The sequence below is a fragment of the Clarias gariepinus genome, chromosome 22 (assembly GCF_024256425.1).
Source record: "Clarias gariepinus isolate MV-2021 ecotype Netherlands chromosome 22, CGAR_prim_01v2, whole genome shotgun sequence".
Lineage (NCBI taxonomy): Eukaryota > Metazoa > Chordata > Actinopteri > Siluriformes > Clariidae > Clarias > Clarias gariepinus.
This window is the reverse complement of record NC_071121.1, coordinates 23,967,050-23,993,570: the sequence shown is the minus strand read 5'-3', so window position 1 is coordinate 23,993,570 and position 26,521 is coordinate 23,967,050. Positions and strand designations below refer to the sequence as shown.

At 38.6% G+C, this 26,521-nt stretch overlaps 1 protein-coding gene and 1 pseudogene across 7 annotated transcripts in view; one reads left to right on the top strand and one right to left on the bottom strand.

Annotated features, from left to right (window-relative positions):
- The first annotated feature begins 4,523 nt into the window (after nt 1–4,523).
- On the top strand, nt 4,524–5,299 carry LOC128510370 (chemokine XC receptor 1-like; annotated as a pseudogene).
- Nucleotides 5,300–10,423: 5,124 nt separating this feature from the next.
- map7b (microtubule-associated protein 7b) overlaps nt 10,424–26,521 on the bottom strand; it is a 32,762-nt gene continuing 16,664 nt past the window's right edge. For 2 of the 7 annotated variants that reach the window (XM_053483177.1, XM_053483175.1), the window contains exons 4-19: nt 25,899–26,062; nt 25,428–25,542; nt 22,259–22,369; nt 20,731–20,820; nt 19,818–19,934; nt 18,877–19,049; nt 16,180–16,322; nt 15,093–15,373; nt 14,851–15,007; nt 14,594–14,765; nt 14,380–14,484; nt 14,256–14,297; nt 14,079–14,136; nt 13,287–13,419; nt 12,495–12,709; nt 10,424–12,282 (exon numbers count right to left, since the gene is read on the bottom strand). In XM_053483177.1, the coding sequence (XP_053339152.1) occupies nt 12,272–12,282; nt 12,495–12,709; nt 13,287–13,419; nt 14,079–14,136; nt 14,256–14,297; nt 14,380–14,484; nt 14,594–14,765; nt 14,851–15,007; nt 15,093–15,373; nt 16,180–16,322; nt 18,877–19,049; nt 19,818–19,934; nt 20,731–20,820; nt 22,259–22,369; nt 25,428–25,542; nt 25,899–26,062 (2,087 nt within the window). In that variant the 3' untranslated portion in view covers nt 10,424–12,271. The remainder of the gene's footprint in view (nt 12,283–12,494; nt 12,710–13,286; nt 13,420–14,078; nt 14,137–14,255; nt 14,298–14,379; nt 14,485–14,593; nt 14,766–14,850; nt 15,008–15,092; nt 15,374–16,179; nt 16,323–18,876; nt 19,050–19,817; nt 19,935–20,730; nt 20,821–22,258; nt 22,370–25,427; nt 25,543–25,898; nt 26,063–26,521) is intronic. The other 5 variants (XM_053483178.1, XM_053483176.1, XM_053483179.1 and 2 more) reach the window with 5 other exon arrangements.

Sequence of the window (26,521 nt, the reverse complement as noted above, 5' to 3'; positions counted from 1 at the left end):
AATTTTAAAGCACTTTCCACCTGTAATCTGATGCCATTTAATAGCAGCTTTAACTTATTATTTAAGAAGGCTAAATGGATATTGTGATATCCTGAAGAGCCCAATGATACCATTACTTCTGCAGTAATCATTAGCATTACCTACCAGATATTCTTTGAATACTGAGACTGTCCGGATCTTCATTTAGGTAGACACAAATTGCCTTGATGAGGCACTCCCTCTTCTTCTCAACAGTTGCATTCTTAAAACAAACAAACAAACAAAAAACAGTACTTAATATACTTAATACAATCCTATTAAGTGAGTGAACATTTTACCATGAAATTAGGCACATGTCTAATGCCGTAAATAAAACTAAATAAAAAGTAACAAGCTACTCAGAACTAACAAAGGAAATGTCATGTAAGAAACAGGATTTCCATTTGACACTTTGACACTTTAAAACATTTTAATGCGACTTTAAAACATTTTTATATATGTATATTTATATATTTATATTTTATATATATATATATATATATATATATATATATATATATATATATATACCCCATATTTTCTATATTTTGTGATATTTTTACATGCCCTTATTTGAACAGTTTGTTCATTTTACTAGTTACATATTTTCCTTTGTATTTCATTTCTTTTTATTAATATTTATTCCTTATATATAGTTTTTATTTTCTTTTTAAGGTCACCGGCAGTCGTACAAGCATTTCACTGCATATCTTACTGTGTATGACTGTGTATGTGACAAATAAATTTTTTAATTTGAATTTAAATTTGATTTCCATTAGTAGATGTAGATCTTACCTGTTGCGAGTAAAGCACACCTTTTATTAAGGACCAGGGCCCGGTTTTTCGATAACGCACATTATTCGCGAGCTAAGAAGACTCTTAAGATATATCTTACGTAAAGTGATAACTTTTCTAATTGTGTTTCTCGAAATGTCACTTAGGAGTCTTCTTAAGTCGCTGCCTCTTACGTCCGACGTTACAAGGCGCTGTCTACAGTGAAGGTCCTGAATTAGCTGACATCGGTGGCTCAGGAATCGATTTTTTACTCCTTTTGCATGACAGCGTTAAGAAAGACGGCACTTTCAATGCAAATTAAACATGGCACTAAATTCTTTTAATAACGTTTATTTCGACATGGGTTAACTTATCAATAGCATGCCATAATAGACACATATATAAATGAAATCACCAAACTGTCGCTAATATTTTTATGCAACCTGTAGTGACAGTGAAACGAACCGTGTATACAATCATAGTTGATTGACAAACAGCTGACAACACTCTTAGAAACAATGTGAAGTATGTCAGTGGTTGGGCACGATGAGATGGCAGAGAAGAGGTTTAATACCCCTATCTCACGCGGTTTTACGCAGGGGCCGTAAGTACAGTTCATCATGATTCAGCGCGAGTTTTGGTGCCGTGATTACGTTTTCATTTTACCACGCAAAAAAATTAAACATGTTTAACATGCGGAAGCTCGCGGACCTTGCAGATCTTCGCGGAACGTCGGGCGGGCACTCGAGGCGGCTCTATGCGCTTTGACTCACGGTGAGATGCAGTGTTAGGCACCGTGAGCTGCCGCGATTGCCCGCCGACGTTCCGCTAATGTTCCGAGACGTTCTGCATGGTCTGCAAGCTTCCACGAGTACCGCCCAAAAAGAAATTAACGTTTATTTTTTCACGCGGAAAGATGGAAACACTGTAATCACTGCTCAATAACCCGCGGTGAATCATGATGAACCGTACTTACGGCCACTGCGCATAGGTGAGATAGGTGTATTACGCATTACAATCACTCAGAAAAATGAATGGATGCGGGGTTTGATTAAAGGTTGAAGTTTATTTTCTCATTTAAATAAATAAAATTTAATGAAATAAAACATGTCAAAAGAAAAGTCCATCCAGTTATGGATAATGGCTAATGACCAATGAAACATATTTGAAACAAAAAGCAACAATCAGATGGACATCGGGACGTGCACGGAGCGTAAGTCCGACGCGCTGGCCTGGCAAGTGCAGGTCTGAGCAGGTCAAGAAGCTCCATAATCTGTTGCCTTGAAACCCTAGGGAAAACTGAAAAGGGCTGAAGTTTTGTCTAAAGAAAAAATGTACATGAACCACACGGCTCCACGGACAGCGCCGTCTTCAGTTTAGCACAACAACACGCTCTATCGCTGCCAAATTGTTTGCCACCTGTTTAATATTAAAAGTGATCGCCAATTTTAATGCATTCGTCACATTATGAAATAGGCTAATTAAAAGTCACTCTATTAGTTCTGATATTAAATAAAATAAAATTCTTAAACAAGCCTACAGTATATTTAATCATTAATACGACTTTGATAACGTGCCATAATGTGCTTCCATACGCCGCTGATTTAGAGAAAAGACTGCTGCTCAGTGGCGGCGACTAGCGTCTAGAGTTAAAACTACGCTAAGAATGAGTTAAGGTTGGTCCAGAAAAACATGTAAAAACAGGCCAATGTTTAATTCATGGTATCTCAAAATTTGGTAATTATACACAAGTTTCAGATCAATTTAAAGTGTACCTATAAATACTGCAGAAATTCTGTTTATTTTTTAGAACATGTTAAATAACTGCTCTTGGTGAGATGTTGGTGGGATAGGGAGATGTTCCAGTTAAATGTATGCATATATATATATATAGTGTGTGTGTGTGTGTGTGTGTGTGTGTGTGTGTATTGGAACAATGGAGACTCGAATAAATATGAAAGTATATTAGTGCCAAAATTCCTCAAAGCAAAATAGCAGGTTGAATTACATGAACTGAAAAAAACATGTTGCAATAAATATGTTAGAATTTTTCTGCATTGCAATTTGATCTGAATTGAAAAAAATCCTAAGAGCATTTACAATGTTTGAAATTTTTGACACTGCAATTTATTGTGGTTGTATATTTTAAGTGAAAATGTAATCCAAGCATTTAAAATTCAATGCAAAAATATTCAAGTTACTAAATTGCAGTTCAAAAATATTTTCAAGTGTTAAAAATGCAATCTTCATTATTTTTCAATCTTACAAATTCAGGTCGACAAAATTCAGGTAATAAAATTTAGGTTGCAAAATTCAAGTCGCTAAAATGCAGGAAGAGCAGTGGAGAGCCGATTGCTGCTGTCCGTGCCGCAGTGTACTTTAAAGTGTGCTTCCTGCTCCCTGTGCAGGGGCGGGAAACCCATCGCTCTCGCGTGTGAATGAAAGAGCGCTGGCTTTGCTTTGAATATAGCGTTTACGGCAGAGGAGTAATTTTAACACATACACCCTTTATTGTGCAACTGGCAACCCGGCCTGTTAGTTAAGAGGGCTGCGTTCCGATCGGTAAGTAGTTTCTGAGAAGTAGACTGCACAGGGAGCAGGAAGCACACTTTAAAGTACACTGCGGCACGGACAGCAGCAATCGGCTCTCCACTGCTCTTCCTGTGATATCCCTGATGTGAAGACCTGAATTTTAGCGACTTAAATTTTATTACCTGAATTTTGTTACCTGAATTTTATTACCTGAATTTTGTTACCTGAATTTTATTACCTGAATTTGTAAGATTGAAAAATAATGAAGATTGTATTTTTAACACTTGAAACTATTTTTGAACTGCAATTCAGTAACTTGAATATTTTTGCATTGAATTTTAAATGCTGGGATTACATTTTCACTTGAAATATACAACCACAATAAACTGCAGTGGCAAAAATTTTAAACATTGTAAATGCTCTGAGGATTTTTTTCAATTCAGATTAAATTGCAATGCAGAAAAATTCAAACATATTTATTGCAACACGTTTTTTTCAGTTCATGTAATTCAACCTGCTATTTTGCTTTGAGGAATTTTGGCACTATTATACTTCCATACCTGAACACTGTTTTTTAATAAAGATATCTGTATAATTACCGATGTACCACCAGAGCGACTTACATTTTTATCTCATTCACATCTGAGCAGTTGAGGGTTAAGGGCCTTGCTCAAGGGCCCAACAGTGGCAACTTGGTGGTTGTGGGGTTTGAACCTGGGATCTTTCGAACCATAGTCCAATTCCTTAACCACTGAGCTACCCCTGGCCCCATTATTACAATGTTGTTTTGTTCAAACCACAGATATAAGTTAAGATAACAATTATTACTATATATAATTATATACTTATATACTTTTTGCCAAATAATTGAAATATATGCAGTGGACCTGTGACACGTGGCTAAATCCGTTAGCTAACTTCAGTCTAAAACACTAAGCACGCTCTAAAACTACAGAAGCAGGCCAAAGTTAAATACCATATATATTAACACATATAAAAATATGTACTAGCATATTTGAGATAGCATGTTTGAGATATCAAAACTCCCTCTACAATTTTGCATCCTCAATGTCTTATTACATCGACCCGGTTTGGTGGCGATCGTATTAATTTCCTAGGAAGAGTGTATCAAAATCCATTAGGTGTGTTTTGGCAAACGACCCAAAATAACTGACTTTCTGTTGAGTTGAGACCAGGACATGCAAAAATTGTTCAGGTTAATCCTGGTTGTGGTGATCAGTGTATACTGTATGAGGCTCAGATCACTAACCAGCATCTTTATTCTCAATTTGGCTCTGTCAGACCTGCTGTTCACTGTTGGACTAGTGCTCAGTGTCTCTAAAGACATCTGGAATTTGACTTTTGAGGACGCATGGTACAAAGCGATTGCATATACTTTTGCAGCTGGATTTTACAGCCACATCGTGTTCCTGTTGCTCATGAGCATTCAGCGCTACATGGCCCTGGTGCACCCTAATTTAGGCTGGAGGAAAAGATGTTGCATCATATGCACTCTTCTCGGTGCATGGGTAGTGAGCATTTTGGCAGCGGCGGTGCACATTGTAGCATTTCTGGCAAGTGACTGTGTGATCACCAGCGAAACCACATCCATTGGTGTTATATATGTAGACAACATTGTTTTCGTGTGTGCCTTTTTGGTCATGGGTTTTTGCTACATCAGGATTGTGCAAACCATTTTCCATTCACCAACAAACCAGGAACACAAAATTACTGGATTTGCCTTCATTCTCGTAGTTACATTCTTTATTTTTTGGGCTCCTAATAAAATAATGGGTTTTCTGGACATCCTGAAATATCATCAGATTAAGAGCTTCACCCATTTCTCAGAACATTTCTATTATGCCAGTCACAACTGCTATCTTTTGGGGATTAGCCGATGCTGCCTTAATCCACTGATCTATGGCTTATTTGATTAAAATTCCATAAAGAAATAAGAGCGAGTTTCCAAAGGTAGCCTGCCCCAAACTCTTCATAAATAATTTTGAGGCAAAGTCCTATGAAACCACAATGTTGATCAAAAGAAATAGTGAAAGGTTAGAGACTAGTCAAGTTAATTATCTGACCTTAACTAAATTGAGAATGACTGCTCTGTAAAGCATGAGAAAAAAACAATGTACTAGTTTAGGTGATGTCGGTGGGACACTGGCGAGATTCGGTTATTGCAAGCAAAGTATAAGAAACCAAATTTAAGTGTTATGTATTTTAAGACAAGCTGTTTATACTGTATGCTTTTACTAACCTAAGCTGATCGATTATCTTATATCCATGTTTTGGTTACAAACCTACTCAGGTATATGCATTTAGTGTACAACAAAAACAAAAGAACAGTACAGTACAGTTTGAAGAATCAGTACAGTATGAATGTACAGTATGTATTAATTTATGCATACTGGAATGTAGTTACATACATTTAATTGGGAAATTGGCAAAATAAAGCCATCATGTGGCTCAGTAAAGTGAGAACAGACTTCACTGTCAGTCAATTTTGCTCTTTAGAGATGTATAAGAATTTACAATAAATGCTGTTACCAGGAATCAGGGGTGGGGAAGGAGGGGTTAAAAAGTTTCCGTTACTCACATCTCAAAAAAAAGAAAAAATATTTGTTGTTTGACGTATGTGTCCATGGTTGATTTTAACCTAAGTGGTACAGTAGTATAAATGCAGCTGTGTGAAGCATAGAATAAAAAACATAACAGCATCTCTAACTTATTCTGTCTGAAAATTGTATACATTTTTAGGTCTAAATTGACAGTGTTTTACTGAAATAAATAAATAAAACTGTTAAAATTGTGGCAATACTGTTTTAACATCCCTTTACCATGCAGGGGACGTGATTGGAATTATTGGTCCAGATGTTCTCTTAGGCACTACTCATTCTAGGTTATATGTAGTCTCACTGTTCCCAGTTCTATTTAATGATTTATCGAGTGCCATGATCTGCATTAATTTCCTGCACCTCTGTCACTTGTAATTGTAAACTTCGCACATCTCAATTAGCACTTGTCTGTCCACTGAATATTCATATATTGTATAGTGCTGGAAAAAAGTATTTGGCCCTCCTTGTTTTTATTTATGTTTGTTTTTTTGCATATTTGTTACACTTAAATGATTAAGATCATCATCAAGCATCTGACATTGAAATACAATTCTAAGTATATATATATATATATATATATATATATATACACACACACACACACACACACACACATATATATATATATATATATATATATATATATATATATATATATATATATATATATATATCACACATACACACACACACACACACAGTGGTGTTCAAAATAATAGCAGTGTGTTGAAAAAAGTGAGTAAAGCTCCATATCCATATAATAACTTTTAATTTAAATAACACAAATACATTGGACACCCTGCACGTTTTATTCTGAATCACAACATGAAGAAAAATGTGTTAATGTATTATTAGTTTATTGTAAGTGAGGAAAAACAAATATTAAAGATGAATCAGTTCATCTTTACAAAATTGAGTAATGAAATTTAATCTTTCTTGTGCATCTCTGAACTAATATTTAGTTGTATAACCATGGTTTCTGAGAACTGCTTCACATCTGTGACAATTGTATTACACGCCACAATTCTTCTGCATTTCTTGGTTTTGCCTCAGAGACAGCATTTTTAATGTCAGCTCACAAGTTTTCTATTGGATTAAGGTCTGGGGATTGGGCTGGCCACTCCATAACGGTAATCTTGTTGGATATAAAATTAGGAAATATCCAAACTTATACATAAACTTTATAATCAACATCATGGAAGAAGCCGTTTAGATGTTTGCATTTATAAAAGTTGCATGTTAAAGTATATATTTGTATTTATACAGTAAGTGTTGCTTTGTGTATTTGCATTCATTTATTTTATTTTTGTGCTATGTAGTCAGACTTTTTTTTTTTACATTCATTGAATGAAACATGGTTTTTAAACAAAAGAAAGAAAAAAGCACAAAACAGATATTGTTATGGCCACAGAACTGTTTAGTTCCAATCTTGAGAGTTCTTGTTACATTATGTGTATGAAAATGCTCTTGCTTTTACTATTAAACATCCCTCTTATCTCTAATAACATCTCTAATTGACATAAAGCATTAAATGGTCTCGCGCCGCAGTACCTGAGCGAACTGCTAGTGTCTTACGATCCGCCACGCCTACTTCGATTAAAGGATGCAGGCTGCTTGTCAGTACCACGTATTATGAAAAATACAGCTGGGGGCAGAGCTTTTTATTACAAAGCCCCAAAATTATTTAATAGTCTTCCAAATAGTGTTCGTGATTTAAACACAGTCTCAGTGTTTAAGTCCAGGCTAAAAACCTATTTATTTAGCCAAGCATTTTTATAAATAGATTTGCCATAGGTAAGGGAGCAGATCTGGGGGACTCATGGACGTAGAGTATTATGGTATGTTTAGATGCTGTCTTCCTCACTCTCATTAATCACTCAGGTTTGCTGACGGTGAGGTGATTGTTTGCTTTACATCTCAGGAAGCCCTTAGGTTTGTGTTTGCTTCTGGCTCTCCCTTTTAGTTATGCTGTCATAGTTAGTCCTGCCGGAGTCTCTGCTTGCACTCTACAGTTAATATACATTCCCATTATACATTGTGTGACTGTGACCATACCTAACTGCCATCTCTCCTCTTCTTCTCTTTCCCCCCCTCTTTCTCTTTCCTCTCTCCTCCTGGCTCCCCCTTTTACTCTTTCTCTCTCTCTTTGTCGAGCTACACACGTCGTTCCCGAGCTGCCAGTGATCCAGACTCCCTCTGCCCTCCGACCTGTCTGACCCATCCTGGTGCCCCGCTTCTGGTTGGAGATCTCGTCACATGGATGCCCTGTGTGTCTCTTTGGGATGCGTCTGGTGTCTGGGGATGATTCTCTCTACTTAGAAAATGGTTCTGGCCTTGACTGGTGTTGGCAACTGTTTCTCTGGGGACTTGACAGTTCGATTATTCAGGACTGGAACTTCTTACTACCTGGGTCTTCTACAACTACCTGGACTCCATATTAACATCAATTAACATCAGCTATTATAGCTGAACTGCCTCCCACCCTACACACTGTATAAATGCAGATCATTTATTGCTTTCTGTTTTACCCAGATGAGGATGGGTTCCCTGTTGAGTCTGGTTCCTCTCAAGGTTTCTTCCTATTACCATCTCAGGGAGTTTTTACTTGCCACTGTCGCCCTCGGCTTGCTCACCAGGGACAAACTGACCATTTTGATTCATACAAATTCACATTTCATACAAACTTAAATAATTCTTTTGATTGTGTAAAGCTGTTTTGCGACAATGACAATTGTTAAAAGTGCTATACAAATAAAATTGAACTTAATTAATAATGTTTTTTTACAATGCAACTTTACGAAGTATTTGAGTGATCTCTCAGGCTTCATTTACATTACAAGTCACATTGCTCAATTCTGTTGTTTTAATTCAGATCAAATTTGCATGTCATGACAGGTCACATTTATAATTACTCTAACATGGACATGTCTGTCCTCTTAAACAGGAAGAATTTTCACATAGATACATCTTCGCTCATGTCCCTGTGCTGCCGGTTCTGACGTACACACACAGTGACCAAAATTCACATGACCATGTATCAGATATGTATCCAATCTAGGACAGCATATAAAAAAGACTTAGATCTGATCTGAAAAACATCAGGTTACTGAATTCAGACAGCCCTAAAAAGATCTAAAATTCCCTAAAATGTGTTACATTAGGGAAAATAACCCAAATTGAGTCACTGAGTTGGTAAAATAAATGCAGTCTCATGCATAATTTTTCAGCATTAACTTTTTAGATTTTAATCATTTGTTGATCAATTCTTAACGCCATTCTAGTAATTTCACATCTCCTTTATTTACTGATGCAACATTTATTAAATGAGTATGTTTGATTACTCAATAGTGCTAACAGAATAAAATAGTTCCACTGACTAAAACGTTTTGTTGCTGGCTTTTTCAAGAACCTGAGAAGTCAAATGATCCAGAACAGGATGGCGTGCACACAGAGGAAGCAAGAGAAGGAACTCACATATCCAGTGCCCAAGGATAATAATACCTTAATCTAGGAACAGGGTCTAGAGTCACCCCATCTAATGTCCAGTAAAAGGACTTTTTAACAATACAACCTTTTTAATAATACAGACAGAAACTTTTCCTGTTTGTTTAAAATCAATTACTGTTAAGCTGGCAGTACACCATTCTAACAGTTAACCGTCAACTTTTTAATTTAAAAATAATTTTCTAATTTTCGGGCACCTCTCACTTTAAATGGATGTAAATCAGATGCAAGGTAAATGTCTACTAGATCAAAACCCGCCTCCCCAAAACCCACCTCCCCATGCTGTAAAAATGTACCAGAATGAAAAAATGAACAAAAGTATTGGGAAAATCAGTAATATAAAGAAATATGGCAAAATCAGTCTAGTAAAAATAAAACAAAATGAGTGTGTGAATGAGTAGGAAAAGTTTTCAAAATGTTGTTTGGATTTGATTCTTATGATTTGCATCTTTAGAATTTTTTTTTTTTACCCTTTGATTCTTCATTAATTCAGTAAAAAATACCAAAAAAATTTATGTGAAAATGTAATTCTCATTAAACACGATTTGTCGCAACTGTGCAAGGTTAATTTTCCCAAGTTATGCTTCAAAGTTGTAATTAAATGCTTTAAAAACAGGTTCAGTTTTACTCCGAATTAGAGCTACTTTTCTCTTGTGAATGACTACATTATGCCATATTGGCCAGTAGAGTCGACGCCTCAGACTTTTTTTTTCTTCTAGAAAACAAAAACAATTACAGTGCGATGCATAAAAGTGTTTAAAGTGTGATTTTGATGGTATTGATGAATAAATATATCCTTATTGCCTTATCTTTTAAAAATCTAATAAAACAGAAAATTGCTGATATGCAACATAACAGAAACTATTGTTAATAGTAATGTTAATAGCAATTATATTGTTATAATTGTTATAATCATTATTTTTAACAAGTTCTCACTATACAATAAATAAAACAGACTTGGACTTTTCGGTTTTGTTTTTTGTTCAAACGAAATTATTTATTGATTTTAATATATGTTTTGTTTTTTTACATGCTATACAGATGTCACTGATTGAGATGTAAATGAGAACAAAGAATTTGTAAAGAGATGAAAAACAAGCATGGATAAAGACAGAAAAAAAATCTACTGTAAGCACGAGCAGAGTTTGGAAACTCTACCAAACTAGAACTGAGCGTTACTGATGAGTCTGAGATACGAGAAGTTCTCTCCTCCAGCTGGTACAGATGCCAAGTTAGAGAGTTTTACATCAGATAGTGTCATGCTTGTCTTGTCTTTGTACAATATAGTTATATCTGTAGTGACTGTACACACAAATTTAGATTTACATTACGTTTTCAACGAACACATTTTACAGTAGCTTAGCTCTGTAATAGTTTTGCATTACATTACAACAGCATCAGAATACACCATCAAACACTCCGAGCTTAAGCGAACCTGGACTGTAATCCAGCAGTTTTTGTGCAGTTATACAGACTGAGCAAATCAAGATGAAGTCTCAGAGTTCTGAAACTGGCTGTTTAATGTGAAATGAAATGTAATGATGAGGGTGATCATCAGCCCCTGAACCCCAAACACACGTCTCCTGATCTGATAAGGCATAGGGAAGTTACACATAGCAGCGTTTCAACTTTCTTCATTTTATTTGTTATTATTTTTATTATTATTTCATTCATTATTAAGGTGTCGTCCTGCGCTCTTCTTTACTGTTTCTGCTCCTGAGTGAAACTGAAACCCTCTCCAAACATTAGACTGTAGATGAGTTGTTGTTTTTTTTGTTTTGTTTTTTTAAGCGGTGAGAGCTTTGGATTAGGGTTTCACTCAGAGGTGGAAAAAAATACATTTTTGATCTGAAAACTGAAGTCAAAGAATTAGGAAAAAAAGATTTTTATCTTATAAGGGAAAAATAATAAGGTACATGTCTATTTCCTTACAAAAAAAAGTGCAACCAATTCAATCAAAACATGTTTTTTGTCAGTTTTTGGAGCATCTTAATAATAATAATAATAATAATAATAATAATAATAATAACAACAATAATTTGTGCATTCAATAGAATATCAGTTCAAAACTCTATGCTGAGAACATAAATTAATATAACGCTATTACAGGGTAAACAAATATTCTTGATGAAACATACCTACCTTGGACAAAAGTTTCTTTATTTTACATTTTTCAGAAAAGGTGGTATGTAAAAAAAAAAAAGAAGAAGAAGAAGAAAGAAAAGAAAAATGTGCCATATTTCGGGCAAGAATTTTTACACATTTTTTTTTTATTATGCCGCATCTCTATTAAGACCCCCAGTGCAACACTGTCTAAATAGAGCGAATGTATATTAAAGCTTTATAAAGAAGTAGGAAAATACAATTTCTTCATACTTTCTTCTTCATTCTTGTAAAAGTCGTAATGCGTTCAGTGCATTTCTGATTTACACACCTTTTTCTAAACATTCCAAAAGGCATTGGTCAAAAACAATGCCCTCATTGTTGTAAATCACTTCACTGAATTTGACCTCGACCGAAACCCCAAAAACTTCAAGTATTAGATCTGACTTTACAGCTGATTTGAATCCACTGCTTCTCTACATCCGTGCTAAGATTCCTGGAACACACAACTTTTGTAGTGTAAAAGAGGATGCGGAGGGGCTCAGAAGGAAGGGTCTGCATTGGAGGAAGCATAGGGATGAGTGTTTAGAGAGCCGTCCAAACTTTAAAAGAGTGTGTTATACAGTAGGGAGTTTCTCCTTAACCAGGTGTCTATGTGGAAAAGGGTGAAAAACCTAGTAGGTATCAGTCGCACTTATTTCCCATCATGCTCTCTGAAAGTTTTAGGCATCACCTGTAATGACAGAGAATGTAATTAAAAACAACAAGCATAGAAAATTTGTTGGTTTTACTTACTTAACAAACAAACCCTGATAGTGTTTCATTATTTGACATTTTAAAATGCTGAGTATAAAGTATTAATTTATCTACAATGTTTAATAACCCTGTGAATTAACTAAGAAACAATTACAAGACAAAGTGAGGATGAGGCTGATGAAGGCTCACTTGTTTGGAGCTGGACTTCGTCCCATGTGCTCAGGTCGTGTGTGCTTCCGTTCTCACTGAAGGCCAGCAGCGGAGTTTTCCTCCTCTCGTCCGCTTCCTCTCCGTCGCCCTCCTGACGGGACAGCTTGGTCACCATGGGCACCTCGATCACCTCCTCGAAGAGTGGGGTCTCCATGATGATGCCGTTTTCTTGGAACTGGGCTTCGGTGCTTGCTCTGATAAAAATGTACCACAGCTCTAACTGTAAGTCTTTATCGTCTACAATCAATGCAATACACAAGACTGGACCAGATTTAATACTTTTTTTAAATAATGATGCTGGGACACTTGTACTGACATTTCATAACCTTGTGAAGGGTGTACAGAAATGCAAACCTAATCTACCTTTCTAGGTAAATGAGCGAATCTGGATTCATCTGTGTTAATTTACCAGATTCTTTATACGACTCGTGATTCACGAATCCTTCTGTTTTTATTTACTTATATTTTATGGTATACCAGACGCGTTTTGGCTGATTCATCTGAACGGTGGGATTCAGCGGTTTTGATTCATGAGTCCAAGGATTCGGTGGATTCTTGGGATTCAGTGAGCGCCCTCTAGTGGAATATCATAGGAAACAACTGACTGATGATTCAAAGGACTCATGAGGCTCTGAGCTGTTCGGTGGTTGATTCAGAAGGATTTGAATCCGTTAATGGATCTAATCAAGGGTTCTCGTCTCTCCTTTCTACCTCTACTGACCTGAGGAGTGAGGTAGCTGTAGATGTGTAAGCTGTAGATGCAGTACTTACTCGTGGTCAATGGGGTCCAGTGTGTGCAAGTCGAGGTCAGGGTTTGTGTGTCCGTTACTGTCACTGTGCTCTGTGGGGAGAGAGATTTGCGGAGCTGATACAGTAATGGAGGGAATCACAGGGGCCACATTCACTGAGAGAGAGAGAGAGAGAGAGAGAGAGAGAGAGAGAGAAAGTGAGAATATGCTGCTTATGCACCTAGAAGAAAAAAATTAGCATACTGTCAGCAAAGATCAATATCATACACAATGAGAGAGAGAGGGAGAGAGAGAGAGGGGGAAAGAGAGAAAGTCATAAAGAGAAATAGAGGAGATAGAGAGATAAAGTTAAAGAAGTAGTTAAAGAAAGACAGAGAGAGGAAAAGAGCAAGAGAGGAAGGGAGGGAGGACAGACAGTGAGACAGAGAAACTGTGTGAAACGAGACACCCATACACAGATAGACAGAAAGAGAGAGACATCAAAAGAGGAATAAAATGATCAGAAAGAAACAGTTTATATTTTAAACCCAGTAGGAGCTCCTTAACAAGCTGTCCAATCCGTGTGCAGCAGGAACATGTGACTCCGCCCCTTCCGCGCATCACTACAGATTAAATGCTGCACCGCTATTGGTACAACTATTACTGAACTGTCTCGTCTCTGCATTTCACCCCCCTCCCCACCCTCCCCCAAGGTTCATAATCAACCCCTGTATGTAACAGAAACCTGGCTAACACTGGAGGCAAAAGTGTGCGCACGCACGCTCTCACACACACACACACACGCACGCACACACACACACGACCTGGGTCTTACCCGTGTGCTCAGAGTCCGGCTGACTCGCACCTCCTTTGCTCTGCGCCTGACCGGAGCTCTTTTAAAACACATCACACACACACCATTAAAACAGAACATGTATACAAAAGAAATGTGCAACAAATCTCTCTCTCTATATGTATATGTAATAATACGTTTGTGTGTATGTTACAGTACCTGATCTGAGCGCCTTGTGCGTTTCATGATCTCTTCAAGACGCTACAGAAGTGAAGAGTGTGTGTAAGTTTCTGATCAACTAAACAAAACAAAAAAAAAAAAACAAATAAAAAAAAAAAAGTACCTTTTTCCTTTCAAGTCGCTCCGCCTCCTCTTTCTGGAAGTGTTTATCTCTCTCCTGACGCAATCGCTCTGCCTCTTCGCGCTGACGAGCCTCCTCTTCCTCTTTCTGTCCACACACACATACACCCGTGTTAGACTTGTGTGTATCATGCGTTCACCCATGTGATCATTTATTTCTGTGTGTGTGTGTGTGTGTGTGTGTGTGTGCGCGAGACCTGTCTCTGCAGGCGTTCTGCTTCTTCTTGTCTCTCTCTCTGCAGTCTCTCCTCTTCTGAGCGTCTCTCTTCTTCCTCCTTGAGTTTTTTCTCTTCGGCCAGACGCCGGGCCTCCTCTTCTCTTTTCGCTCTCTCCTCAGCTATCCTCCGTGCCATCTCCTCTCTGTGTCGTCTGTTCGACAATACACACAGACAGCGTAAAAACTTTGGGTGCACCGTTAATTCATTATGGAATTCTGTAACTGGTGCAGACGAACCTCTCGGCCTCCTCCCGCTGCCTCTTCTCCTCCTCCTCTTTGTCTCTCTGCTCTCTGGCCTGGCGTCGTTTCTCAGCCAGCAGTCGAGACGCCTCCTCTGGGTCTGTAGTTCCTGTGCTGGATCTGACTGCCGGTGGACTCGCCACACGCTCTACACCTGACACCATCAGGAAAAGGCTTAGAATGAAACACACAATGTTTACACGTGTGTGCACGTGTACAGAACAGTAGCAGTGACTAACCATTGGACTCAGCTTTATTCGTGGAGATTTCAGCTGCTGCTTTTGCAGGACTTTGCACCTGCTTTGCTTCCTCACCCTCTGCCCTGTCATCCTCCGCGTTATCTCTCTTGGCCTCCTCCTCCTGCTTCAGGTTCTTCTCAACCTCCGGACTCACTCTCGGGCTGGGTCGCAGGTTCCCAGGCAACAGGGAAGGGTTGCTAGGAGATAAGGGCATGGAAGATGGAGGAGGAGACCTAGATCTTTTGGATGCAGGGGACTTTTGAGGTGGTTTAGTGGAACTCCTAAAGTCACACAGCCAGAGAGTTAAGAGAGAGTAAGGAAGAGAAAACTTGTGTAAATTTGCTCACTGTAGAAACGTATAACAGTAATATTTCTACACACTCATACCGGCAACATCAAATCTTTTGATTATAAATAAATTAAATGTAATGAATATTGGGTGAAAGCCTGCAGTTGCATATTTATTATTTATTTATGGAACAAGAAATGGCACCCTGTAAACGATAAAGGGCGTGTCAGCGGTAACTGAGGCAATGTGCTGCAATCAGCGATGTTAGTAATTAATTAATAATCAATCGATTACCATTGTTTAAAATTAATTAACAAATGTTTGTTTTGTTTTGTGTACCACAAGAGGGTGAAGTTTAGGTGTTCGGTACGCAACATGAAAGATTTTTAGTGAGCTTGTTTTTCACGTGAGGACAGAGATGTAAGCAGTATTTTCCACATTTTGTTTTCTTCTGTTTTGTTTCAAAGTTTTCTCACTTTTTAATTTGTCTCAGTGCTAGAACTGTTTAAATAAACTTAAATCGAGAAAAATATGCGATTATCAATACCCATAATAAACTTTGACGATTAATCAATCATGTTATTGTGTTCGACTATGGGTTAAGTTATTAAGTTGTTTTATCATGTACTGTATAGTTTTGTAGGACTTTGCTGCATGCCTTTATAGCTCAGCTATAGCACTCCACAAAATTTCCATAAAAGGCAGATTGGTGTAAATATGCACGATTGGAAAGAATGAAAATCAGCTCCTGGGAATCTGGCAGGATTTGTACGAAAAGATTAAAAACAAGATCATTACCTGGCAGATGATGCCTGGCTGACTTTAGCACGCTGACTGCCAGGAGAGGGCGCTCTTTTGATGGTGGTGAGGCTCAGCGTTGGTGTAGGACAGGACAGATTGGTCCAGGACTTGCGCATGTAGTCCTTATCCTTCCTATCAGGCTAATCATGCAAAAACACACACAGTTAGATAAACAAAGCAAATACAAAAACCTTAAGAAGAGAAGACTCAGGCAACTCCTTCAATCATTTATAGTATAAATGAGCAGCAACGATTTCTCTCACAAACGTTACTACCGTAACACAGCCAGCACCTTGTGTTGATTTTTATTTAATCAAAAATGATCAGAAGTAATACTGACTCATGAGTTGATGACGGTGATGTTATTGATGAGCAGACCCCATATGAAATGCTCATGTATTGTATGTGGAAGGAATCTATAATGGTACAAACTAACATGAGCGTGTGTCCAGCAGATGGCACTATTGAGAGGAAAAATGTTGCAAAATAAACGACGTCGTACTAAAGTACACATTTACTCATTACAAACTCTTTCTTTCTTTCCGGACAAAGTTTACCACCTCCATCTAGTGTGTGTGTGTGTGTGTGTGTGTGTGTGTGTGTGTGTGTGTAAAGAAATGGTTTGAGCAGCAAGTGTTTTTGCCACTGACGCCTGTGTAACAGACTGAATTGGTGTAATGCAGGTCAGTGGCTCTGGGTCTCGGACATAAGTCCTTAATACTATAAGCCCCTGGCAAACTGTTTGTGTGTGTCCACCAGGACAAACCAGGACAAACCAGGACTACCCAAAGCTGGTGAAGCTTAAACTGTAATCCAAGCACTCGACAACAACAAGATTCAAAAGATATTTCCTTTAAAAACGCATTTTAACTCTTGCACTGATTGAAAGTATATCCGCATTTAAAAAAAAATAAAAATAATAAAGTATTTATTAAATGTATTCATTTTTATTAAAAAATTTAAAAGAAGCTATGTCGTTGTGAGTGTATCTGTAAAAAGTTATTTATCTAAGAAAAAAAAAAGAAAGATGTAATAACATTTCACATTTATGAAATTGATACATCTCCTTTTTTCATTAATTTTTATTTTTTTTATTTTTTTTACTCAAGACAGTAGGACTGAATTCCTGCTAATCCTACAGTCTCCTAAATTCTAACAGACTCTATAGCGTGTGCATAGTGTTAGCAGTAGCCTTGTAGTGCACCAAGTTCAATCTCTGAGGCTCTGATAAGAGACAATAATTCACAGTGAAGTCCAACATTATCATTCCTGCTGGCGCACGAGGATAAAACCCAAAGGGTCAAACTGACTTTCTCTAGTCACCTTGGGAAAAAGTAAAATAAACTAAAGAACAAAAGACACCACAAATATATTTTTAGGTCTTTCTCTTTTTTTAAATAAATGGTACAAGTAAATTGCTACAGCGAAAATTATACACATAAATAAAACAATATGCCTGAAGCAGCTCTGCTAAATGTCAGAGCTAAAAAGTCACAGATAAACTGATAAAGCTAAAACGCCAGAGCTTAAATAATAACACTAAAAAGCCACAGCTACGATAATAAAGCCAAAACGCCAGAAACAAAACACCACATGTAATAAGATACAGCTAAAACTCCAGAGCTAAAATGATGAGGCTAAAAAGATACAGCTAACACGATAGAGCAAAAATGGCACAGCTAAAACAATAACGCTAACACACCAGAGCTAAAACAATAACGCTAACACACCAGAGCTAAAACTACAAAGCTAACACACCAGAGCTAAAACAAAGCTAAGACACCACAGCCAAAATACCAGCGCTAATACAATAAAGCTAATATGCCACACCAAAACACTACAGCTAAAATGACACAGCTAAATGATGACCCTAAAAACGCAGCAGCTAAAATGATGCAGCTAAAACGATTCAGAAAATATAAAATACCTTTAGCAAACAAAAACACCACAGCTAACCTGTTACAACAAAATCACTACACTATTGACAGTGCCGTGAAAAAGTATTTGCACCTTCTTTTTTTTTTTTTTGCATACACTGATCAGCCATAACATTATAACCACTTGACTTTTATACTTTTATTAGGTAGGTCCCCCTCTGCCAACATAACAGTGATGCACTGTGTGTTCCGACACCTTTCTATCACAACCAGCATTGATGTTTTCCTCAATTTGATCGACACTAGCGCTCAGGGTACACGGGCCAGCCTTCACTTCCCACGTGTATCAGTAAGCCTTGGCCACCCATGACCCCATCGCCAGGTCACCAGTTTTTCTTCCTTGCATCACTTGTGATATGACCTGACCATTGCACATCAGGTACATCCCAAAGGAACTGCAGTTTTGGAGTTGCTCTGACCCAGTTGCCTAGCCATCATAATTTGGCCCTTTTCAAAGTCACTCAAATCCTTATGCTGGCTCATTTTTTTCAGGTTAGGCTAATTGGTGTTTCCAGATTGCCCATAGTGTGTGAATGTGTGTGTGTGCCCTGCGATGGATTGGCACCCTGTCTAGGGTGTACCCTGCCTTGTGCCCTGAACCTCCTGGGATAGGCTCCAGGTCCCCGCGACCCTGAATACAGGATAAAGCGGTATAGATGATGAGTGAGTCAGTGCACTTTACGGGTCTTAAATAATACATATATGGGTGTTTTTTTTTCCTTACATCTACAGAACCGATGATAGTGTTTCTTCTTACCAGCACATTAGGGATGGACCTCCTGCCCGGGTTGGTCTCCGTCCCGGCTTTGGTCGCTCGCTCGAGACTGAGGCCGGCTCTGACCGGTCGCTCGCTACTGCGTGACTGCAGGGGCCTGAAGGCCAGGGAGCAGGTGTGGTGACAGGAGGCTGAGCGAGGACAAACGAGGGTCACTGAACCGGTTAAGTAGCCGTGCAGGCCGCGTGGAGTACGTGGTTAATAAACAGGGAGCAGAAGGATGAGCGGGCAGGGCGAGGAAATGTGAGTGCGGAATGGAAAAGAAAGGAGGAGAAGAAAGACAGAGAAAGCGTGTGTCAGCATCTACAAAGCAGTACAAGGTCACACGGCGACTATGATCATCTCTGAGGGGGAGGAGCTGAAATTGTGGTCAGAAGAGGGAGTGTGGCCTAGCAAACCTGTTTCTCCAGAAATCGAAATCAGCGATGATCCTGTTGTGTGTGTTAGTTTAAAATAAGAATACACCACAGGAAGAGAGAGAGAGAGAGGGAGGGAGGGAGAGAGCCCGCAGACGACAGCGGGCCCGTAGATGACAAAAGAAATAAAAGTAGCATAAGAACTTAATGTTTACTCTCACATGCAGCCTTTGTCCATGAGATTTAAATAAAGCCACACACACACGGTTGATCTAAAAGCAAGCCGACAGTAACCCTGGAAACAGTTTAAAGAGAGAAAAAACCCTGAAAGAGGCATTTTGTTTCAGAGAGAAAGGGCAAAAGCAGCCAGAGTTCTATTCTCTAACATTTCTCTCTCTCTCTCACACACATTTTAATATCCATGCTTTCTGAGGTCACTAATGAAAAAAAAAAAATCCTTACCAAATTGTCACAAAGTGGATTGTAAGTATCTGTGTGCAATTATAAATGTGTGTGTGTGTGTGTGTGTGTGTGTGTGTGTGTGTGTGTGTGTACACACTGATTTACCTGCGTCTCCAGACAAAGATACAGCACTTCGGCTTCTGGCCAGGTACGAGTGCGTTGGTGTCTGTAAGCGACTGACCATGTTGCTCTCCCATAGAGTTAGAGGCAAACGTCGCATACCTGAACACACACAAACACACACACACCCACCCACACCTTATGAGTTCTTAACTGCTGTAGTTTCTTATTATTCACTAATAATGACAAGCACGAAGAGCCAAAGCCAAAACACACCACAGAAGAGTGACAGTGCACGCACATTCAGAAACGATTCTGTTCCCGTGCCAATCCATACCGCTCAGGTCATTAGCATGCCGTAGGGATACATGCGCCGCTCAAGTCACTACTCTTAAAGGTGCAGTTTGTAAAAGTGTCTCAAAGTCTTTAAAAAGTCACCTGGAACAGTGCTAATAATGCTACTCAAGTTACCTCATGAGAGAGGCATTAGGCAAGTGTGGATTTGATACAGTAGCAAGGGGAAAGAAGAATGTTAAGAATTAAGAGAGTCTTTGAAACAACATTTCATCTAGGTTTTGAAATAAATACAAACCGCTCCTTTAACGCATTCAGATTAAAATATCGCAACAGAAAGTAAAGTAATAAATTATATCCAGACGAGAGGGGAATGAGTTCTAGCAAACTTTCAAGACCCCAAAACCAGGCTTTCAAACCATGCTAGTTCACCCCGAACTAACTCCTCACACACATTCACTCACACACTACCCGGGCTGAGGACTGGGTTTGTTGGTCTACTCAAAAACAATTTCAAGTCTACTAGCTTATTTATTTCTCCACCAGACCTAAACTTAAGTGTGTTTCAAGCCTCAAGGTTCCAGGTAGTAGCATACAGTGAATGCGTTTCCTGTTAAGAAATGAAGGGAAAAATAAAATCCTTGTCTTGTGCGGCGGACCCAACCTGCAGGTCTGTCCTGATGGATCTTCTCTCTGGATGCTCGAGCTTTATTTACTAAGCAAGAAGAGGAGAGGGACGTCTGCTTCTGTAAGCCTAAGCCACAAAAGTACAAAACGAAAACCGGACATGTGTTAAACTTGCATTTTGTGTTGGACTGAGACGGAGACAAATGTTTAAAAATTCCTCCTACAGTTATTTATTGACTGGCGAAAAAAAAAAAAGTCACCGTTTAAGAAGCAAAGAGGACAACTAAGGATATTTAAAAAGACTGGGATTGGGTTATGAACTGTTCAATGCAGTATTAAAATCTGCATTGATGGTGCTGAACCATCAACTTTGCCGAAGATTGGGTTTGAAAAAAAAAAAAAAAAAAAATGATAATAATAAATAAAAAAATCATGAATTAGAATGGCCAGTATAAACCAGATCACAGACACATCCACAATGTGATGAGAACTCCTAGGATTGGGACGAAACAGCTGTATGGCCATAAGAAAACCACTTGTTAGTGAGACTAATCAAGAAAAAACTTCTTTACCTTGCTAGGAAGCATAAAGATTGGACTTTGGAGCAATGAAAAACTAAATGAGGCCAGACTGACCCTATTCCAGAGTGATGGGCACATCAGGGTAAGAAGGGAAGCACCTGAAGTGATGCAAGCATCATGCATAGTGGCCGCTGTACAAGTGACAAGTGATAATTCTGGTAGATAGACAGATCATGTACTGGGTAGTATGAGCTGATTTTACTTTGTGCAGCACCAAGCAAACACTCAAAATCTGAAAACGGGAACAGGTTTTTCTGCATAAGATTCTACATACTGTATGGCTTCATCATCTATCTTACCCTCAACCCCAACCAGTTTTCCAGTCCATGCTTATGAAAAGCATCTACATAGCATGATGTATCCGACACCATGCTTCCCTGCAGGGGTTAGAACATTCATTTTGTCATAACAGGCCAATATGTCTTTCTTACATATAAGTTTTGGCGATTTTCTTATCCAGCTTTGTGGATTAACTAAGTCTGTATTTGTTTAGTAACCAGATTCATGCATTTGGGCGGTGGATCTCTCCGGTGCCTTTGAAGTGACTCCAGTTTTGTTGGTTTCTTTTCTGACTTTTGACTTTCTTTATAATCAAATTGTAAATACTTTTATATGACTTATGATAGCTTGTTGGTCTATATAATGTTCTGTGCTTGCATATACAGTATATTTCCCAACAATGCCAGTTCCAGGGTGTAACACTACAAAAGTTTTAAAAGTGTATATTGCAAGTGCAAGTCAAACTAACACACCCAGGACACCAGGTACAAATGTGTGTTTTGGTAAAAACAGTGATGGACAAGCATGTGTAGGTGTGTGTGTTTAGGTGTGCGTGTAGGTGTGCGTGTAGGTGTGCGTGTAGGTGTGGGTGTGGGTGTAGGTGTAGTTGTGGGTGTAGTTGTGGGTGTAGTTGTGGGTGTAGTTGTGGGTGTAGTTGTGGGTGTAGTTGTGGGTGTAGTTGTGGGTGTAGTTGTGGGTGTTTACCTCGGTCTGGCGTGTTTAACAGTGTAGCAGAAGATGAAGACAGACGTTTGTTTATGACCGGGTCTATGTGCTTTGACAGATTTATGGTGGAGACGGACTTTCTATTAGCATCTACAACACAGAGACACATGAAGCAACATTAGACACAAAACTGAAAGACGAATAACATGAACAGAGAGCCCAGTAAAGAAACACTGACGGGCAGGATTAATCGAGTGCAGAGTTACTGAACGAAAGGAAAGACTGAGGGAAGGACAGAAAGTTGTGGGGTTTTTTTTCTCTACTCTTGCACTACAGTATGTTCAGTTGTGCAGTGATTTGCAGTGATTTGCACGCAAAATATATCTGTTGAGAAATAACACTGGGTAAAAGAAAAAGCAGGCTAAACTAGCGTAGAGCTTAAGAGCGCACCCCATTTAAAGTCAGTTATGTAAAACCAGCATTGGCTAATTAACTGTATGGTATGGGAACTGGTTACAGAATCCGTCAAACTAGACCACACCACTGATTTAGTGTTATAATAAAGGTGTATAAGGGTGTGTCAGATACAGATACAGAGCTGCAGCTACCACTGATGTTGGCAACACTGGAGGATCAGTTAGCCCGCTACATGACTTGGTGAACATGCACAAAGTTAGAGAACTAAATCAAATAGTCTTACGCAATCCCCTTCACCATGTCACTAGTGATGCACTACAGCCTGATACTACGTGCTACATCAGAGGACGCTGATGGCTAAGCGAACTGCTCTACTCGGAGTCATATTCACGTTGCGTGTGCTGACGCGCCAGACTAAGGACACTGTCACGCTCGAGTCCAGCCAGGTCCAGTGTGACGAGGAGAGCAGAGTCATCAAATCCTGAGAGAGAGTGATGGGAAATATTCGTGTGTCAGACACGGATATGGAGAAAGAAAGAGAGAGAGAGAGAGAGAGAAAAACAAAATAACAGAAAGAAACAATAGGGAGTGGCAAATGAACCAGGGCCCTGAGTCAGCAAGAGCGTGGAGAGAGATGCAGAGAACAAACTGGATGTGTTTCTGCACACACACTCAACACAGACACACAATCATTCAAAACCTAATCACATACATACAGAGCACAGAATTCTATAAAGGCTAGCAAACATAACTGAAGAAGTGTAATACAGATCTTATGAGCTGTTTATTGAGGTGTGGTGTTATTGAGATGGTGTGTGGTGGAGTGTGGTGTTTATTGAAATGGAGTATTTATTGTGGTGTTTATTGAGATGGGGTACTCGTTGTGGTGTTTATTGAAATGGAGTTTTCATTGTGGTGTTTATTGAGATGGGGTATTCATTGTGGTGTTTAGTGAGATGGAGTATTAATTGTGGTGTTTATTGAGATGGGGTATTCATTGTGGTTTTTAGTGGGTGTGGTTATTAAGATGGAGTATTGTGGTGTTTATTGTGGTGGACGTGGGGTGTGTTTATTGAGATTGAGTATTTATCGTGGTGTTTATTAGGGTGGGTGTGGTGTTTATTGAGATGGAGTATTTATTGGAGTGTTTATTGAGGTGTGTGGTGTTTATTGTAGTGTTTATTGAGGTGTGTGGTGTTTATTGGGGTGTTTATTGGGATGGAGTATTCATTGTGGTGTTTGTTAAGATGGAGTATTCATTGTGGTGTTTATTGAGATGGAGATTCATTGTGGTGTTTATTGAGATGGAGTATTCATTGTGGTGTTTATTGAGATGGAGTATTCATTGTGGTGTTTATTAAGATGAAGTATTCATTGTGGTGTTTATTTAGGTGTGTTTTTGAGAGTGTTTATTGTGGTGTGGTGTTTCTTGATGTGAGGCATTGAGATGGCGTATTTATTGGGGTGTTTATTGAGATGGAGTATTTATTGGAGTGTTTATTGAGGTATGTGGTGTTTATTGTAGTGTTTATTGGGATGAAGTATTCATTGTGGTGTTTGTTAAGATGGAGTTTTCATTGTGGTGTTTATTGAGATGGGGTATTCGTTGTGGTGTTTATTGAGATGGAGTTTTCATTGTGGTGTTTATTGAGATGGGGTATTCATTGTGGTTTTTAGTGAGATGGGTGTGGTTATTAAGATGGAGTATTGTGGTGTTTATTGTGGTGGACGTGGGGTGTGTTTATTGAGGTGGGTGTGTTTATTGAGATTGAGTATTTATTGTGGTGTTTATTAGGGTGGGTGTGGTGTTTATTGAGATGGAGTATTTATTGGGGTGTTTATTGAGATGGAGTATTTATTGGGGTGTTTATTGAGATGGAGTATTTATTGGGGTGTTTATTGAGATGGAGTATTTATTGAGATGGAGTATTTATTGGGGTGTTTATTGAGATGGAGTATTTATTGGAGTGTTTATTGAGGTGTGTGGTGTTTATTGTAGTGTTTATTGAGGTGTGTGGTGTTTATTGTGGTGTTTATTGGGATGGAGTATTCATTGTGGTGTTTGTTAAGATGGAGTATTCATTGTGGTGTTTATTGAGATGGAGTATTCATTGTGGTGTTTATTGAGATGGAGTATTCATTGTGGTGTTTATTGAGATGAAGTATTCATTGTGGTGTTTGTTGAGATGGAGTATTCATTGTGGTGTTTATTAAGATGAAGTATTCATTGTGGTGTTTATTTAGGTGTGTTTTTGAGAGTGTTTATTGTGGTGTGGTGTTTCCTGATGTGAGGCATTGAGATGGAGTATTTATTGGGGTGTTTATTGAGATGGAGTATTTATTGGAGTGTTTATTGAGGTATGTGGTGTTTATTGTAGTGTTTATTAAGGTGTGTGGTGTTTATTGTGGTGTTTATTGGGATGGAGTATTCATTGTGGTGTTTGTTAAGATGGAGTATTCATTGTGGTGTTTATTGAGATGGAGTATTCATGTGGTGTTTATTGAGATGGAGTATTCATTGTGGTGTTTATTAAGATGGAGTATTCATTGTGGTGTTTATTAAGATGAATTATTCATTGTGGTGTTTATTAAGATGAATTATTCATTGTGGTGTTTATTTAGGTGTGTTTTTGAGAGTGTTTATTGTGGTGTGGTGTTTCCTGATGTGAGGCATTTATTGTGGTGTGGTCTTGTGTGGTGTTTACTCTGCTGTGATGCGTGTTGTGATGTTCATTGTGGTGTGATCTAGTGTTTATAGTGTGTGGTATTTATTGTTTCGTGTTATGTTCACCGCTATTGTGTGAGGTGCTGGAGGTCAGGGTTCCTCCCCAGCTCCAGCGGTTCTGCTTCGGTCTGACTCGCTGACTCTTCTCCTGAGTCCTTCTCACCACCGCCTCGTACCGAGCCTTGATATCACACACACAAAAAAAACACAAATTTATTTTATACTTTAAAAACAACTACACTTTAAAAATAGCACTGCAGAAATTTTGTCAAGAGAAATGCAAATACTCAAATGCAAATACATTTTGATTAATCTGCAAGTATACTGCATGTGTACATCTGAAAGCATAAGCAAATACACTTTTGCATAACTTTTCGATACATTTGCATACATTTTTCTGTATCCTGTGGTATTTTTAGAAATACACAAACATTCTTATACACTTTCAGTAATCACAAACACATTTGTAAGTAGCTCATTTGTGGAGATATCAGTGAAAAAGTAAGGAAAGTGTTTTGGTGAAGATCCGAGCATCACCTTTTCCTCCTCTAGCTTCTGACGTCGCTTCTCCTCCACGGCCGCGCGCCTCCTGTCCTCCTTAAGCCTCTGCTCCTCCAGACGCCTCCTTTTGTCCTCCAGTTGCTTCTCATAGAACAGCCTGGCCCTCTCATCACGCTCCATCAGCTGAGCCTCTCGTACAGCTACACACAAATAAAAAGAGCCTACGGGTTCAACTAGCCACACAATGCCCAAATGCTACCTCGGAGCTGCTGTCCATGGTTTAAAACGTCAGCCTTTACATTATTTATTAGAAAAATAATCAAATTAAACAAATCTATCAGACCAAAACTTTCGCTTGATGACTCACAGGTTTTACATAACTCTTTGAGGGTGCCATGGCAACCGGGCCACCAAAAGTTTACATAATGACTAAACCTCGCCAGAGCAACCTGCCACGTTCACCTAATCATGCAGAAAGAGTGTGTGTGAGTGTGTGTGTTTGCGGTTTAATCTGTGATTCTTAGAAAGAGTTCTGTTTTTCTCTACGCTTATTTTTTTCAATTAATTTACTATTAATTCCTATTTATTATTTAGATTTTTTGCTAAAAACCACACATACATGCACACAAATCCACACCATGCACACTCCATCTACCACC